Below are 15,999 nucleotides of genomic sequence, written 5' to 3'. Positions count from 1 at the left end.
GCTTCCCCCAGGTAGGCGTGTGGCAGCTGGGAAGGGTGATGTCATGGCAGGGCGGCTGCTCCAGCGGCTGGCAGCTGAGCTGGGGAAGCCCCTGCCTGAGAGCAGCGCGGGGCGCGGATGCAGCCAGGAGCCAATGACCGGGCCGGGGACGGGGGTGAGAAGGCGCCGCGTGGCCCAGCATCCCCCAGTGGTTACCTGCCAGCTCCAGCCTCCGCTCCGGGCAGCAGCGCAGGGGCTGGTGGTAAGTGTCCAGGGCGGGCTCTGCCGGGAGTCCCGGCTAGGGGGCGGGAGGAACCCGGTCGCGGCAGCCGATAGCCGCTGCTCTTGCAGAGGGCGCAAGGTTGGCTCCTCCGGGGACTCTGAGCAGAAGGGGAGCGACCCAGGGGCAGGGGCTTGCCCTCCTCTCTGAATCCAGCTAGGGTGACCAGACCGCAGGTGTGAAAAATGGGGACAGGGAGTGGGGGGGGGGTAATAGGTGCCTATATAAGACAAAGCCCCAACTATCCGGATTGTCCCTATAAAATTGGGACATCTGGTCACTCTAGACTCCAGCTGTCTGTCACTGGGAAGCTCCACCCGCTGCACGTTGTATTTCACGGAGTGGGGGGGCGCTTTGTTTGTTAGCATCTGCTTGGAGAACTTATCGGTGTTGGGGGAGGGAGGGCAGAGGAAAAAGAAAAGGCTGGAAGTCTCTTGCTCACCCCTTGAGATAATGCCCCCTCTTGGCTGCAGAGGAAGGGAGTTGAAGTGTTCACGTTTTCCTGGAGGGTGTGGCAGTGCGGATCTCCTCGTCAAGCACAGTGAGGGCAATTCAGAATCAGTTCAGACCCGGAGGAATGCAGGCTTCTTGTCTGAGCCCCTTATAGGGAATGGGGCCTGGGCCTGAAACTGTGAACTCTCCTAACCTGGCGGGCAGACTTGCGTTTCTAGTTCAGCAGCGTCTCTCTTACCTACATTTCTGTGTTCCAGGTGCCCCAGAGCAGTTTCCACTGCCAATAGTTAGAGGGTGGCAGCCCAGTTACTGGGCAGGCAAAGGTGAGAACCATTTTGCCCTCAGCAGGCTACATGCAGCCATGAATGTCAGAGGGTATGTTGCAGCCTGGATACTGGGGTTATCCCCTGGCTTTTTTTGGGAAGTGCAGTGGGAGTGTTGTTTAAAAGGAAACTTTTTTTCTTCAAAGGATGAAATTCCTGGATGCAGCTCTGGTGTTAATCACTAACCTCTTTCCAGTTAACGCCTGATTTCAGATTCCCCTTTTTCTCAGAAGCCTTTCTCTTCAGCCTGGGTCTCTCGCCAAGGGATTGGTATGTCCCTGGCAGGGGAGCCAAAAATTAATAATGAAAAAACAGCTGCCCAGAAGACTCAAAATCCCCATCTGGGGGAATTCTGGGAGGAAGGAGGTTGTGATAAGTCTGCAGATAAAGCTGAATTAAAACTGCAGAATCTCATCGACCTTTGCCTTTCTTCATAGGTGTCTGAGGAAATGACAGCAACAGCAGGAGGTTGAAGTCAACAGCAGGAGGACTGCTAAATCCTTATGCTGTCTGTATTCTCCTTGGGACAAAGGCTCTGCCCCTTCCTGCTGGGTGTAATGCTGTGTCCCTGGTCTCTCTCAGCTGGGGTGCTCACTTTAGGAAGCATTATCCTGCTGGAGGATGGCTATGGGTGGAGTTGTTCCACTGGACCAGTAAGGTGAGTAGGAATCGGTAAGCTGGATTCAGCAGAATACGGGCCACATGCAGTCTTGTCATCAGGCAGCATGTGTCTGAGCAAAGCATGAAGCAGAGAGTTGAAGCACAGGAGGGGGAATGATGTGGTGGGGAGTTAGTAAGTGCATGATTTCACTCCACAGATATAAAACAGACAATGCTTTCTAGCAGTTCCCTCTGGCTAGTCCAGCAGCATCACAGACAGGGTCTAGAGAGAACTGTGTTCAACTTTACTTCGCTGGAGTGTGTGTGAACATGACATGGGGCATTCGAGGATGAGAAATAAAGGGAAAACTGACAAAATCCTGGAGAGAATAAAAATCTTTAAAAAAATGCATATACCCGTATGGAAAGTATAGTTTCATTATTACAAACTCAGCCAATTTCCCTGAGCTTTGAGACAGCGTATGTAGTAGTAGATAGAGAGATAAATATAACTTGATAGTTCTTGAGTCATGCAGCAAAATAAATAGTAGGAGGTTGTTAAATCGTTGATACTTCTGGCACTGCTACACACCCATGGAATTCCCAAGCCTTCTGTTTTGGCTCAATCTGATGTTTGTGTGGGATTGTATTTTGGAGCGGTGGAAGGGAGCTCTGTGTGGATAAAAGCCCTGGAGATTGAAATCCTCTGTCTGCAAGAGAGATGCAAGATGGGCAAAAGATGGGCAAGTTTCCCCTGCGTGGTGCTTCATACTTGACACAGGACCCCGCTGGAGATGGAGTTTGATCTCTGTGACTCATTCAGACCCTTAGGTATCTCTGCTAACAATGCAAGCTAGGGAGGCAATTAGTACCTATTTTAAGTTAACTTGCCTCTTTGTGTGTGTGTGTGTGTGTGTGTGTGTGTGTGTTACAGACCTGAGATACCATATTCTGGGTTTTGTGTGTGTTTGTCTGTTTCTGATGGAATGAAAGAGAGCATTTGACAGCATCCAGGTGGAACATGCCTCAACAGGACCACTCCGACACCCTTTTACTCCCTGAGCTTCCTCACCTTGCTAGTGCACAGAACATGCTTTGAAATGCTGACTTTCTCTAAGGTGGGAGGAATTCTGTATTTTAAGTAAGACATGTACAATGTTAAACACAAGTAGAGGGGAACATGTGCATTGTGACCATAAAGAAATGACCTTTATCTCATCTATAGGAGACAATCTCAAATTGATAGGAAATAATGTACAGAGAACGCTATACAATCATATTTATTACTACTCATTTTTTGTTTCAGTACATACAAGAGCACCTTTCTTAAAGCACTAGAGCTCCCCAGCTTGGAAAGCCAGGCCACCTGTGCTTTACATGGTAGATCTAAAACCGAAACAACCAAAAACCACTATTCACAGAATTCTTAAATTCAAAAAGAAGCAATAAACTTGAATTTGATTGGTTGGTGATGTGTACTTTGCAATGGAGGGAATGGTGATATAGGTTGTTGATGCTTTGTTTCTCTATTTAAGAATTCTTATAAGCTGTATTTTTGTTTTCATATTTAAATACTTTGTGAAGCACCTACTGCTTGGTTTTCAAGAGGCAAAGTGTATTTGCAGGCACATGTCCTTACTTTGTAACTAATTTTCCATTCTGGAAAGAGAGCAAGGGTTACTCCTGTGAGTAAAGTTGCTTGTGGGCAAAAGTATTTCTTGAATTGGGGCTTATGTCGGCAGACTTGGAACTGGATATGTGCAGGTGAACGCTTATGCCTGTGTGGAATTCTACTGAAGTCAGTGGGGCTCTGCACAGAACCCAGGGACAGCCCATCTGCACTTACTTATAGATTGAAGGCTAATTGCCCAAGCAAGAGTCTCTGCAAGGTTTGAAATAAGGATGTGAGAACTTCCATAAAAGTGATTCTTACCAACTATTTTAGATTTTGTGGATTTGGCTGTTTTGATACTGATGATGTATTTTTCATGCTTTTAAAAAAATATATAAGTGAAAAGAGACTTGTTCTGGATTTAAACCTTCCCATGCAGTGTTTACAGTACAAGCACCAGGAGCATTGAGAAAACCAGAAGGTAAAACTAGCTGAACAGACGGGCCAGGAAGGAAGGTCCAGTGATTAGGTGCTAGTCTTGGACGTGGGTACAAGTTTCTGTTACTTTCCAGAGTTCCTGAGTGGCCTTAACCTGTTTGTGCCTTAGTTCCCCAGTTGTAAAATGAGAATAATGGGACTGCCCTACCTCACAGGGTGTTTAATAAATATAATATATGTTGTGAGGTGCTCTACTAGTACAATAAGGGGAGCGTATAATACCTACCTCTGTAGCACTTTTCATCTGTAGCGCTCACGGCCCTTTGCAAAGGACATCTGTACCGTTGTCCTTATTTTACAGACAGGGGAAGCTGAGGCACAGAGCAGTGAAGTGACCTGCTCAAGGTCACCAGCAGACTAGTGGTGGAGCCAGAAATAGAACTCTGAGTCTCAGTTGAGTGGACCGCACTCCACAGTACCTAGATAATGTAGTGTCCCTGTCCAAGCTGAGTAAAATGGAAATAAGGAGCAAGCAGCACAGTAAAGCAAACAGATCTAAAGAAGCATTGCCAGGTGTTTTTCGGTAACACAGAGAAGAATGATGGCTAAATATCTGTTTTTCATCTTGCTAGTGCCCCTTTAATCAAGTGGTAGTCTCCATTCATGGGCCATGGATCCGAAGAATGCTAAGCACAGGATGAAGCTGCCTTTTACCCCTGGCCAGAATGATAAGGTCCCAAGTTTTGACCCTGTAGTTCGAGATGAAGAAGGTGTCTATGGCATTTTCTGCGCGAGGTGCAATGCATCTAGTCCCGAAGTAGAGCTTAACTATGCATTAATAGCAGATGAGTGTCCACCTGCCTCAGAAGAACTTTTCCCTGAACGAACAATAAAAATCAAACCCATTAGAGTCTTGAAGCATCGTCTGAGCGCTATCATCTTCACTGAGGATTGCGTCTGGTGCAGAGGGAGCATTGTTATTGGGAATGAACTTCCCAGCAATGCTAACATATTCATCTTTAATGGCCCTGCTCAACTGAAATGCAGACCTGAAGGTGAATGGGAGGGAAGAGATGATCCATCCTGGCAGGCTGAACACCACAGATCAGAAATGAAGAGAGACCAATGCATTCTGCCATGTGAGAGCAATGGAGCTGAAAAGTGCATACATTCTCGTAACCACCCAGACCTCGATGAAGTGGAGACAGGGCCCTGCTGTGTGGTGAGTTCATCTTACTTGTTACCATGTTTGGGGCATATTCTCAAAAGAGGGCTAAGACATTCAAAAGTGACTGGTGATTTAGGGTGCCTCCGTCATTGGTGCTCACCTTGAGATGCTTGAAAGGGCACCGGGTTTTCAGAGAGAAGTGTTCAGCACTTTCTGAAATCAAGCCCCTCTAACATGTCTCAGGAGGGGCATCCAAAATCACTAGCCACTTTTGAATATCTTTGTCTATTCTGGATTTCTTAGTTTCAGGCCTATGAAGCTGCACAGCCAGGGGCGACTCTAGGGATTTTGCTGCCCCAAGAATGGCAGGCTGCCTCCGGCGGTTTGCCTGTGTAGGGTCCGCTGGTCCTACTGAAGCCGTGGGACCAGTGGACCCTCCACAGGCAAACCGCCAGAGGCAACCTGCCTGCTGCCCTCGCGTCGCCAGCAAAGCGCCCCCCGCGGCTTGCCGCCCCAAGCACGTGCTTGGCGTGCTGGGGCCTGGAGCCGTATCCTGTGCACAGCTCAACCTCTGCCTATGGAATTGAGACTTTATATCAGGAATCAGTAAACTTTTTGGCCCACAGCCTGCCAGGGTAAGCACCCTGGTGGGCCAGGCCGGTTTGTTTACCTGCCATGTCTGCAGGTTTGGCCGATCGCGGCTTATGCTGGCTGCGGTTCGCTACTCCAGGCCAATGGGGCTGTGGGAAACGATGGCCAGCACATCCCTCATCTCGCGCTGCTTCCCGCAGCCCCCATTGGCTTGGAGTAGCAAACCGCAGCCAGTGGGAACCGCGATTGGCCGAACCTGCAGACGTGACGGGTAAACAAATGGGCCCGGCCTGCCAGTGTGCTTATCCTGGGGGGCACATGCCAAAGGTTGCCAATCCTTGCTTTATGCCCTTGACTATTCTTGTATTGCTATACAGAGGCCCTACAGCATGCAGGGACTTAACTCCCTGCTTAGACTTCACAGAGGTGTACAGGGTGGAATAATGAGGCAGATCTGGGGACTGAATGCCCTGTCAGGCTCTTGGAGAGTTTGTAGGAAACCGTATTAAAAAAACAACTCCTAAATAATGGGAAGGGAGCCCCGTGCCCAGCTGTTACAGGGTTGGGCTATACCCCGGTCTGGTGTTTCCTGGGAATGCAAAACCTTTTTTTGTTTTATTATAACTAAAACCCCGTGGAACAGAACTTGTTGCTGACTTTAGGCCTGTTCTTTCACTGCAGAGCCAGCTGCTCCACTACAGTTCTCCCCTTTATCCTAATCTCGTGCTTACACTTGTTCCACTTTGGGGGTTGCTGTGGGGAAGAGGCATTTCTGCTCCAGCATGGGTATGTAATAGCATAATAAAACTGGTGCCAAGTCAGTCAATGGTAAGGGTCTTAGAATGACCATTGTTCCCTTTGCCTAACCTTTTCCCTGTTTATTACATTGAGTTGAATGATCAGGTGTATTCCTGTGTTCTAGTCTGGAGAACTGTCTGTCTCTACTACTTTCTGCCTTTCCCGTGCCCACCTCTGTGGAATCTGAGCACCTAGTGATCAGAGTGACCCTATTTTTTTTCTGTTTACAAAAGATGTGGTAGACTTTTTGTAAGCCAGAGTTGGATTGACTAGGCAGCCTGAAGAAAACAGATTTCTGTTTGACACCTGCCACCACTTATGTCATACAATAATTTGGATTGAACTCAGGAAGAACAAGTGGTTACCAAAGGACTGCAAAGTCAGGCATACTCAGGGTGACCAGATAGAAAGTGTGAAAAATGGGGAGAGGGTGAGGGTTAATAGGACACTACATGAAACAAAGCCCCAACTAGCGTGACTGTCCCTATGAAATCGGGACATCTGGTTACCCTGTGTTTGCAGGATAGAGCAAGAGGTTAGAAGCTGGCAGATCTAGGTTCTAGTCCCGTTGTGTAAAGTTCCCTGACTCTTGTTGCTTATTACCGTGGTAGTTTGTTTAGATGAGCTAACTGGAGGGGGTAATTTACTGTGTCTGATATGGCTGGGAAAGGCTGATAAGAAGCCAGGAGCTCCCTGATCTGATTCACCTGCAGGATAGCCAGCCCCTTTTGCTCTGCCCCATGAAGCATGTCCTGTGGCTCTCTGAAGCCCTGTTATGCCTTTGAGCAGAGAGTCTGGAGCGAGAAGGCTGGGGCTCCCAGGACAAGCATTTTCTTGTTGTTGTAATATATGTGTTTCACAGTCTCAGGAACAGGAGCCAACTTCTCCACATGTGGAGATTTCTCAGCACTCTTGAATGCTCTGTGTACTGCACAACTGCTGAGCTTTCATCTATATGGTGCAAAGAGTTGGCGTCAACTGATGGCCCAAGGTATCTCTATGCTGAAGAAATGTATCGGCTATGGATTAAGCACCATCTCCAAGGAACAGCATTAGACTCACATGTGAGCCTCCAACTTGTAGTGGTTGGATTCACTATTTTTTCACATGCAGGTCACCGTTGTTTGTGGCCTTAGTGGCATGTGAGACCCTTTGCAGACACTCTGATGATAAGGCCTCTGCCTCAAAGGGCTTACAGTTTGACAGTGTGTAAATAGGGGGGAGGAACAGAACAGGGGGAGGAAACAGCAAAGAGTGTGGTAAGGGTGAGTGGGAAGAGAATGTGAAAGAGGCAGTTAACCATGCAGTATGGGTGGAGTGAAAGCAAAAAAAGTCCTGTTAATAATGTATTACATATCCTTCATCACTGTGTGCATTGCTTCCAGCTGTTCTCTAGTTAAACTTTTCCCTCTCTGCATTTACCTAGAGCAAATGGCTTCAACTGGTATTTTCAGCTCCCTTAAACAGCCCAAAGTTGCTACCTTCTATGATTTATATTGTAGTTGTGCCCTATTGTGCTAGGTGCTGTACAAATATATAATAAGTGTCAGTCCCTGCCCTAGAAAGCTTATGACCCTATGGCCTGTTGCTACCAGAGATGAGAACAGGAGAGGGCAGCAGCAGGTAGAAAGGGGAGGGCATTCAGATCCTCACTGTCTTACTGCTTTTTGTCTCCCTCCTTCATAAGAACTGGAAATCACTTTATTTGCCCAGTCCTGAGTCTGAAGTTCTGTTTTTCCTGTGGTAACTGATGCTACCACTCCCACCTAAGGCTGAGCAGGGGATTGTGTTGGTGCCATCAACTTCTGCAAGAGGCATGCGGAAACCGAAGTTCAGATCTCAGCAGGAACTGCTGAATTTCCCTTATGTTGTAGTTCCCTTCAAGCCTGGAACCTTCATATTGTGTTACTGTCTGGGGATCATAAACAGATGGTGCAGTCACTTATACAGCACGCTCATTTAAAACCTCCCTCTCCCCACAGTTCAGACCCTCTTTAAGGAAACAAAGGCAGCCAAGAAAGCTGGGATGTGGTTGCTGCATATTTTCTTTGTCAGGGCTTCTGAATTCTTTGCAGTAATGGAGACAATGCAGGCTTGCAATCAGCAAAGTAACCAATGTGGCCTGGCATCCTGCCCTCTCTGTGGGAGATTCCTGGGGAAGAGGCACCCTGTGAGGAGTAGGAACCAGGCGAGTGTGTTATGGGGAGCAGAAATTCTCTCATTCGTGGCAGCTGGGCTTTCATTTACCAGCCTGGGGGTGCTTTTATTATTTAAAAGTGGGAAAGGATTTTTTTTTTTGTCAAGAGATTTATAACTTGATTTTGAAAATTTGGTTTTGGATGAAATTTGCTGGTGAATTTGAAACCCAGAAACGAGGTGTTTTTTAAATCTAATTTTTATTAGAATCCTTTTGAGTGCTTGGAGGAAGGCAAGGCAAAGCAAATAAAGACCCCATATAACCCAGCATTGTTCTGGGTTTGGAGCAACATTGCTATTTCAGTCTCAGAAAAATCAGGTTCCTCTCTCAAAGTAAAATGTAATTTTGTGGGGTCCATTTACCCTTCCTCTAACTTTACTTCTTGATTTACTTGAGACTAGGGAGGTTGCATGGACAAAGGCAGCCTAGCTCTTTTCCAGGGTATCTGCAAGTCATTGCATTTCTAAATAGAGCCACCGAGTGGCAGCAAGCTCCCATCAGATAGTGCCCAGTGGCCTTCCTGTCAGCATACCCTTTAGTAACTAAATACTCCCGTGTCATGTGGAAAGGACCTGATTTTGGGGAGTGGAGGACGGCTAAAGAATTTTCTGTAAATTTACAGAAATCAGATTCTTTTCAGCTCCTGCAGATTTTTCTTCTATTTCCAGAGGGTGTGAGCAGCAATGCAAATGGCTCAAATTCAGCTCTAGTGTAACTATTGACATCAGTGGAGTTGGGTCCACTTACACCAGAGCTGGATTCTGCCTGATTTGTTCCTGCAGGCCTCCCCTCACCTAGAAGCTTGCATCATTCTTATAAACATCTGTGGCAATGACTGGATATCTCATGAATAGGCCAGACTGCTGAGGGAAGCTATGAATTATGTGAGCTCATTTCAGAAGCCTTTTGGGATGTCCTTGAAAACAAGAGGCTGCTAGCAATGATGGCAAGAAAAGCAGAGCTGTGAGCAGGCGCCATAAAAGCTTGATGTCTCTGCTGCTAGGATGCTACACCTCAGTCCTGACCGGCAGGTGCCTGCTATGTCCTGGACCTAGCACTTCATGCAATTTTGCTGGAGCACCTCACTTGTGACCTGCAGTCCTCTGCTACCCCAGTCCTGTGTTGCTCTTGCTATATTATTTATTAATTACTATTCCATTCCATATGACCAAAAGCTCCTCACGTTTTCAAGCATTGAGATAGGATAGTGATTAGATACAATTAACTTAGGTTTAAACAGAGACTGGGAATGGTTGGATCATTACACTAATTGAATCTATTTCCCTATGTTAAGTTCTCCGCACACCTTCTATGGGTCATCTCAATTATCACTTCAAAGGTTTTTTTTCTCCTGCTGATGATAGCTCATCTCAATTGATTGGACTCTTCCTGTTGGTATGGGTACTTCCACCTTTTCATGTTCTCTGTGTGTATAAATATCTCCTGTCTGTGTTTTCCATTCTATGCATCCGAAGAAGTGAGCTGTAGCCTATGAAAGTTTATGCTGAAATAAATTTGTTAGTCTCTAGGGTGACACAAGTACTCCTGTTCTTTTTATGGATAGTGATTATGTGGTTTATTGTTTGTGTGGGTATTCATGTTGCACAGATTAAACTCCCAAAGTCCTGGCCTAGCCTATAGTGAGCTCAGAAGAGCTGACATGGATTCTCTGGATCCAGACTGCTCTCTGTTAGTTAATTCAAAATCCTCCTCAGGGACATGGCTGGGATCTTCCCAGGACATTAGAACTAGGTGTTAAAATGTTCAAGTAGGTTGATAATGTTTTGCTCATGAAAGCTGGAAAGTCAAATGTGTCTCTGTTCCCTGTGTATTTTGTAGCGAATGAGAATGCTTTGGCCATCAGAGGCATGTGGCCAAGTGCTAGCAGGGACGTGCCATCTTGTAGTTGACTAGCAGGATTCTGTGTACTATGCGGGTGTTTCCTGTGTTTATGGCCCTTTATGATACTTTAACCCTACCTGCATCATTCTCAGCCAACCCTACCAGATCTCCAGGTTTTGCTGGCGTGATTTGAGTTTCCCAGCACTCTCCTGTTTTTTTCTGCTTGGTCAAAGCTCCGGAGAAGCAGCTGGAGCAGCAGAGCTAAGCAAGAGAAGATCCAATAGCAAATTGGAATGGACTCAAAGGGAGTTTGTACCTTTATTAAGTGTACTCTCTGGAGCTGAGCTTTTATTTAAAGCCTTGGCGTTTGGGACGGTCATTCTAGAGGTGCAGATTGCAGCACAGAGTTACGCTGTGCCCTAGGATTGGGTCTGTCATTGGGCTGTAAATAGCGCAGGACTTTCTCTATATGTTTGCCATGTGAGATATGCGACTATTGCTAATAATAAAAGATTCTAATAATTCTTTGCCCTTCTGTGGCGCTGCTCTGCTAAGGATTTCCTAGCACCTGATAAACTTTAACTAATCCTCTCAACACACTCCTATGCAAGTTGTATTATCCCTGTTTTTAAGGCAAGCAGGTGAAAAAAAAATTACCTGTCTATACCCTATTGCCCTGTTTTGCTGCTTTCTGCTGCATAAACTGTGTGTGTTCTGTATTTGTTTTTCAGGTTTTTTTAAAGTGTTGGCTTATTAATTTTTAGCATGTTCAGTTTTGTCTTCCTGATTTTGCTGAAGGTCTCGTTTGTATGCAGACAGGGAGTTGCCACAGGTCTCTACTGATAGGTGTGGGAATTGAGTCTTTAACAAAGAGAGGCTTTCTTCCAACTGTTTGTCAGGTGTTCCAGTTAAAGAGGTTTCAAGAAAACAAACTCACACCAAAGTGTGTTAAGCAGTCTCAACAGAAGTAAAATCCACCTGCCTTCTCTATCCGTTAGGATTCACATCCTTATCTGTCATTACAAACCTACCTAGTTTTCCTTCAGAAAAAGACCGGTCAACAAAAACTGAATTTTGTAATGCTTAAAAAAAAAAGTCTAAACCCAAGCAACTTTGAGATCTGTCATCCGTCATGAAGGAGTTTAAATGCCAAGTCACTTTCAAATGTGGACAAACAGGCGCATGCAGAGGTCAAGTGGCTTGATCAAGGTCACATAGTGAATCAGTGGTAGAGCTGGGAGTAGAACTCAAGAGTCCTGAACTCAGGTGTCCTCCTTTAATTACTTGGTAATACTGCCTGCCTATTACCTGGCAGGGGAAATACCGTGGTCACAAAGGTGGTTTTCCCAGGGTCAGGCTCATCCATTGTACTGCGAGTTTGCTGATCCCTGTGATTTCCCCAAATGCATGAAACTCGACAAATGGAATTGGACTAAGAGGAAGGAGGTACAGTTGCCCAACATAAACTCTTTTATGATTGTTTCAGTTTGGCTTTTTGGTCACTGCCTGGCCTGTCTTTCTGTCCAGACTTGAGTCTTCAGTAAGTCATTTGGAGAAGACTGAAAGAGCTGTGAGGGGCACATAAGAAGCTGTAATTCATTTGGGCTGAGAATACAAAGTTGCTTTGACGTGAAAAGAAACCAGGACAGATTGCTGAGTTAACAGTTGTTAAGCACCCACAAAAGCCTTTATGTATTTATTTTTAGTTAGAAACTTTAAAGAAATGAAGTTCTCTTCTGTCCCATAGGAAAGCCTATTACCACAAGGTGTGTGAAGGGTTATGGAATGAGCTGATTGGATTCTGAACATTCTTATGGGCTATAAATACCGAAAAAGCATTCATTTTGAGCAGGGTATTGCCCAGGTATTAGAGATGGGGCTGGGAGTCAGAGACCTCTGCTCGAGTCTCAACTCTGCCATTGACTTAGTATTAAATTACCATATTTCCAAGATCAAAAGTGGGAAATTCTTGTGGCAAAAATTTTTGGGGTCAGAAAATAGTCATTCAAAATACAAAGTACACTTTTTTCTATAACGTGTGGGTGTCATTGCTGTCAGCTTCTGGCTCGACAGTGACACATGCATATTTCTCAAGAGTGGAGGATTTTTTCCCTAGTAACTTAGTATTTTCAGTGAGCTTATCATAAAATGTTGAACAAGTTGGCATTAACATTCACTCTGAGCAAAAGAACAGCTGTGGGACTGTCTTTGCTCACTTGACACTGTCCATCACCCTTCATGCTTATTTCGCTTGACTGTTTGTCCTTGCTAAACACAGAGCTAATTCTACATGGTATAGCAATGTGTCTGGAACAAACATTTGGTACACCTCTCCCCCGATATAATGCTGTCCTCGGGAGCCAAAAAATCTTACCACATTATAGGTGAAACCGCGTTATATTGAACTTGCTTTGATCTGCCGGAGTGTGCAGCCCCGCCCCCCTCACAGCACTGCTTTACAGCATTATATCCGAATTCGTGGTATATCGGGTCGCATTATATTGGGGTAGAGGTGTAGTTACTTCAAACAAAAAGTTTTGATTTGAGACTTTCAGCTATCCTGAAAGACATTCTTGGGACACCAGGACATCATTTGAAAATCCAGGCTTCTCCTAGAAGTGGGACATATGATCACTTTACTTATGTGCAATTTTGGCCACCGCTAAATCTTCAAAATTTCTCTTGATTTTTGCATCTTTCTGTAAATGCAGCCTTGGATGTCTTAAATTGGGCACTCAAAAATAGGGCATTGTAATTAGTGGATGTTTGTGAAGACTGAGATTTTTAATGTCTCTTCCTCAGTTTCCCCATCTTTAAACTGAATAAAACATTTCCCTGCCACATAAGGGTGAGGACTGTGAAGCTTCATTTCACTGATGTTTGCAGAGCACTATGAGATCCTAGCTGAAAGGGGCACGTTGCAATAGAAAAACAAGTTGTTAATACTGGTGGCTATTTTGTATGGATCCTTTGGTATGTATGGCATGTACTGTTGGGGCTGTTTAAGCCATATGAGCTAGGGGCTTACCAAAACACAGGAAGACTAAATAGAGACCTGTAAAAAAAGATATGGTTCTTGCCCCTCTGTCGGAGAGCAATATGCCACTGAATACACACTGATGTGCCCACCCCTGCTCTCGGACAGTATCTGTCTTCCATCTCCATCTCTTTCTTCTGCCTTGCCAGCCCTGTGCTGATCTGGTTGAAAGCGGAGATTGCTTGCAAGTGAGGGTGATCCCTGAGCCCCTGCTACACCTGCTGCAGTCCTGTAAGAACTGAGTCACTGTAATTTAAAGGCGGCTTGTGTAAAGGTTAACGCAGGAAGGTTTGGGGACATTGTCTCCATGCTGGGGGAGGCTGGGGTCTGATTACCCATATACTAGATGAATATTTTTGCTGCCGTGCTTCACTGATGGGGAGCTGCTTTTGTGGCATGATGGGCAAGTGAAAGGTCTATCCGAGATTCTTGTTGGCTCAGATGCCATTCTTGAGGGGTGTCTGCTAGTTGGACGTGCACCAAGTGCTGGCTGGACATGCTGTGTTGGACAAAGTATTAATTAAAATCAAAAGTAATCGCCCCTCCTCCCCACCCTGTGTGTATAAAGTGATTATTGCAGTCAGTTGAAATATTGGGATTATTTGGGGGGAGATGGGGAATCTGGGGCATCAACAAATGAGATTCTGGGGGTGGTGACTGTATGGGGGGCTGCAGGGGGACAAAGCAATTGTTCTGTGCCTGATGCTAGCTCAGACACTGAAAGGAGGGTGCAAAAGTTACTGCTAACTCTTCCAGTAAGTGCCCGCAGATCTACAGCTTCCCTAATGACTGTCCAGATCACTGGTCAGCCGGGAGCTTAGTTTAATGTCTCACCTGGCCAGAGCTGTTACACTTTCCACTGCTTCATATGACTGTCTTGTGGCTGCATAGAAGATGTTAGCATATATGATATAAATAAAGACTGGACCTTCCTTTGACCGTTGGGGGTGGCTGCTAGCCAAAAGCCAGGCCATTGATATGTACTGTATTCAGTCTATTTTCTACAGCTCCCAGATGGTTCAGTGAAGCTGTTTTCACCCCTCACGTCACTCTCCCTGTATGTTGTACAGTGGAAGCAGAAACTGGTGAACCATGTCTCTGCAGAAGGCCTGCAGTCAGAGCCATGTGGCATCTATGCCATCCCTCAGAAAATCCAGGACAGTGGAATTAATACAGCGCAATACATATAAAATTCATGATCTTAGCGAAAGTGTTCTCTATTTACTTGCCTTGTTTTTTTCTGCAAGGGTTGGGGAAGAAAAGGTGTTTAAAACTAAGGGGACTGTATTTTCAGAATCAAAAATCTGGATTTTTTTTGGTTACTTCGTTTTTTTTTAGAATTGCAAAATACTCCTAAAAAGAGAACAAAATAAACTTTTAATTGCTGGACATGCCAATTACTCATTTAAATACATAACAACTCTATTGATACCACCTTGTCTTCCTATATGCCGCACAGTAAAAACTGTGGTCATTTAAGCCTGAATCTGTAGTCCTTACTGCTGCAAAACTCCTGTTGTTGAACTCTGTGGGTTTCCTGACTATTGGCTATAGGATTGTGTCTTACAGAACTCAGTGAAATAGAGCAAGAATGAACCTATATAGTTGCATGAGTATTATTTATTTCATAGCCTCATAGATAGTGTCTTTACTCTAAACTTGACAGATTTCTCCAATAACTCCAATAGTCAGTTTCTTGATGGGTTTTAGCCAGCTGACCAGCACCCCAGGCCTCAATGAGGGCTAGTCACTTGGCAAGTTTTAGCTTGAGAAAGTTGAGGCTTTTTCTTTTCCTGTTAGTTATTTGTGCTAATTTAAGAAAATCTGTGTTTTTCATGAAAAAAGACTCTTATTTTTTTTTTTTGCTTTAAAAAAGTTTGTTTTGGGGTTGGATATTTTTTTCACAGCTTTGAATGCTTCAGACAAGGGGAATAGACTTTGCTCAGCCTTTCCAAACAAGTTCTCTCTTTGAGCTCTAGAGTGGAAAATTTCAGTGTAAAGGGAGAATGTTTTCAGCATTTGAAACTGGAGATATCCTGGGAATTGCCAATGCTATAAACAAATAGCGAGTGAGAGCATAGTGCTGTGCTGTTCGTTTAGTTCCATCTGTGTGAGCCTTAAAAAAATGAGGTTACTTGGTTGTAATTGGGGGCAAAGTCCCCTGGACTTTTCCTATTCAGCTCTTCTGACTGTGAAAGATTCTCAATATTAAATCCTCTGTCCCAGAGGCTAGCATCTAAAGTGAACTAGCTTGAGATAGAAAAGTAATTCTCTTTACCACAGGAGCTGATGTAGAGGTTAAGTAATTGTCTATATGTTTGTGACTTTCCCAGCAAGAGATGCTTTTCTTTGTAGAATTTGGTTTCCACTTGCAGAAATAGTGGTGCCCTGAGGCACACACGTGTCTCCAACAACCCCCTTGTGTTGAACAGCACATGAGAAAGCGTGCTGTAGAGAGCCGCCTGGCTTCGTTAACAGCACCTGACTCAAGCAAGTCAGAATCTGTATGGGAGAAACAGAAAGTTTTGGGTTATTGACAGCAATTACATAATGCTCTTGGCTCCTGATGCTGCAGAGCAACCTGATGGCAGTGATACTTTGTTTTCTTATTTGAAATATAAAACAAAAACCCTGGCTGACCAGTGCTCAGGAGGGATTGGATTTAGTACCAGATGTGTGGA

The 15,999-nt window shown here is 45.1% G+C and overlaps 1 protein-coding gene across 2 annotated transcripts in view; it reads left to right on the top strand.

Annotated features, from left to right (window-relative positions):
- Positions 1-409: 409 nt before the first annotated feature.
- STARD8 (StAR related lipid transfer domain containing 8) overlaps positions 410-15,999 on the top strand; it is a 150,273-nt gene continuing 134,683 nt past the window's right edge. The window contains exons 1-5 of one of the 2 annotated variants that reach the window (XM_075068759.1): positions 410-1,035; positions 1,182-1,305; positions 1,473-1,693; positions 2,570-2,753; positions 4,318-4,907. In XM_075068759.1, the coding sequence (XP_074924860.1) occupies positions 4,356-4,907 (552 nt within the window). In that variant the 5' untranslated portion in view covers positions 410-1,035; positions 1,182-1,305; positions 1,473-1,693; positions 2,570-2,753; positions 4,318-4,355. The remainder of the gene's footprint in view (positions 1,036-1,181; positions 1,306-1,472; positions 1,694-2,569; positions 2,754-4,317; positions 4,908-15,999) is intronic. The other variant, XM_075068757.1, reaches the window with a different exon arrangement.

Source organism: Chelonoidis abingdonii, chromosome 8 (genome assembly GCF_003597395.2).
Source record: "Chelonoidis abingdonii isolate Lonesome George chromosome 8, CheloAbing_2.0, whole genome shotgun sequence".
Taxonomy (NCBI): Eukaryota; Metazoa; Chordata; order Testudines; family Testudinidae; genus Chelonoidis; species Chelonoidis abingdonii.
The sequence above is the reverse complement of the archived record's forward strand: the minus strand, read 5'-3'. Positions and strand labels throughout refer to the sequence as shown.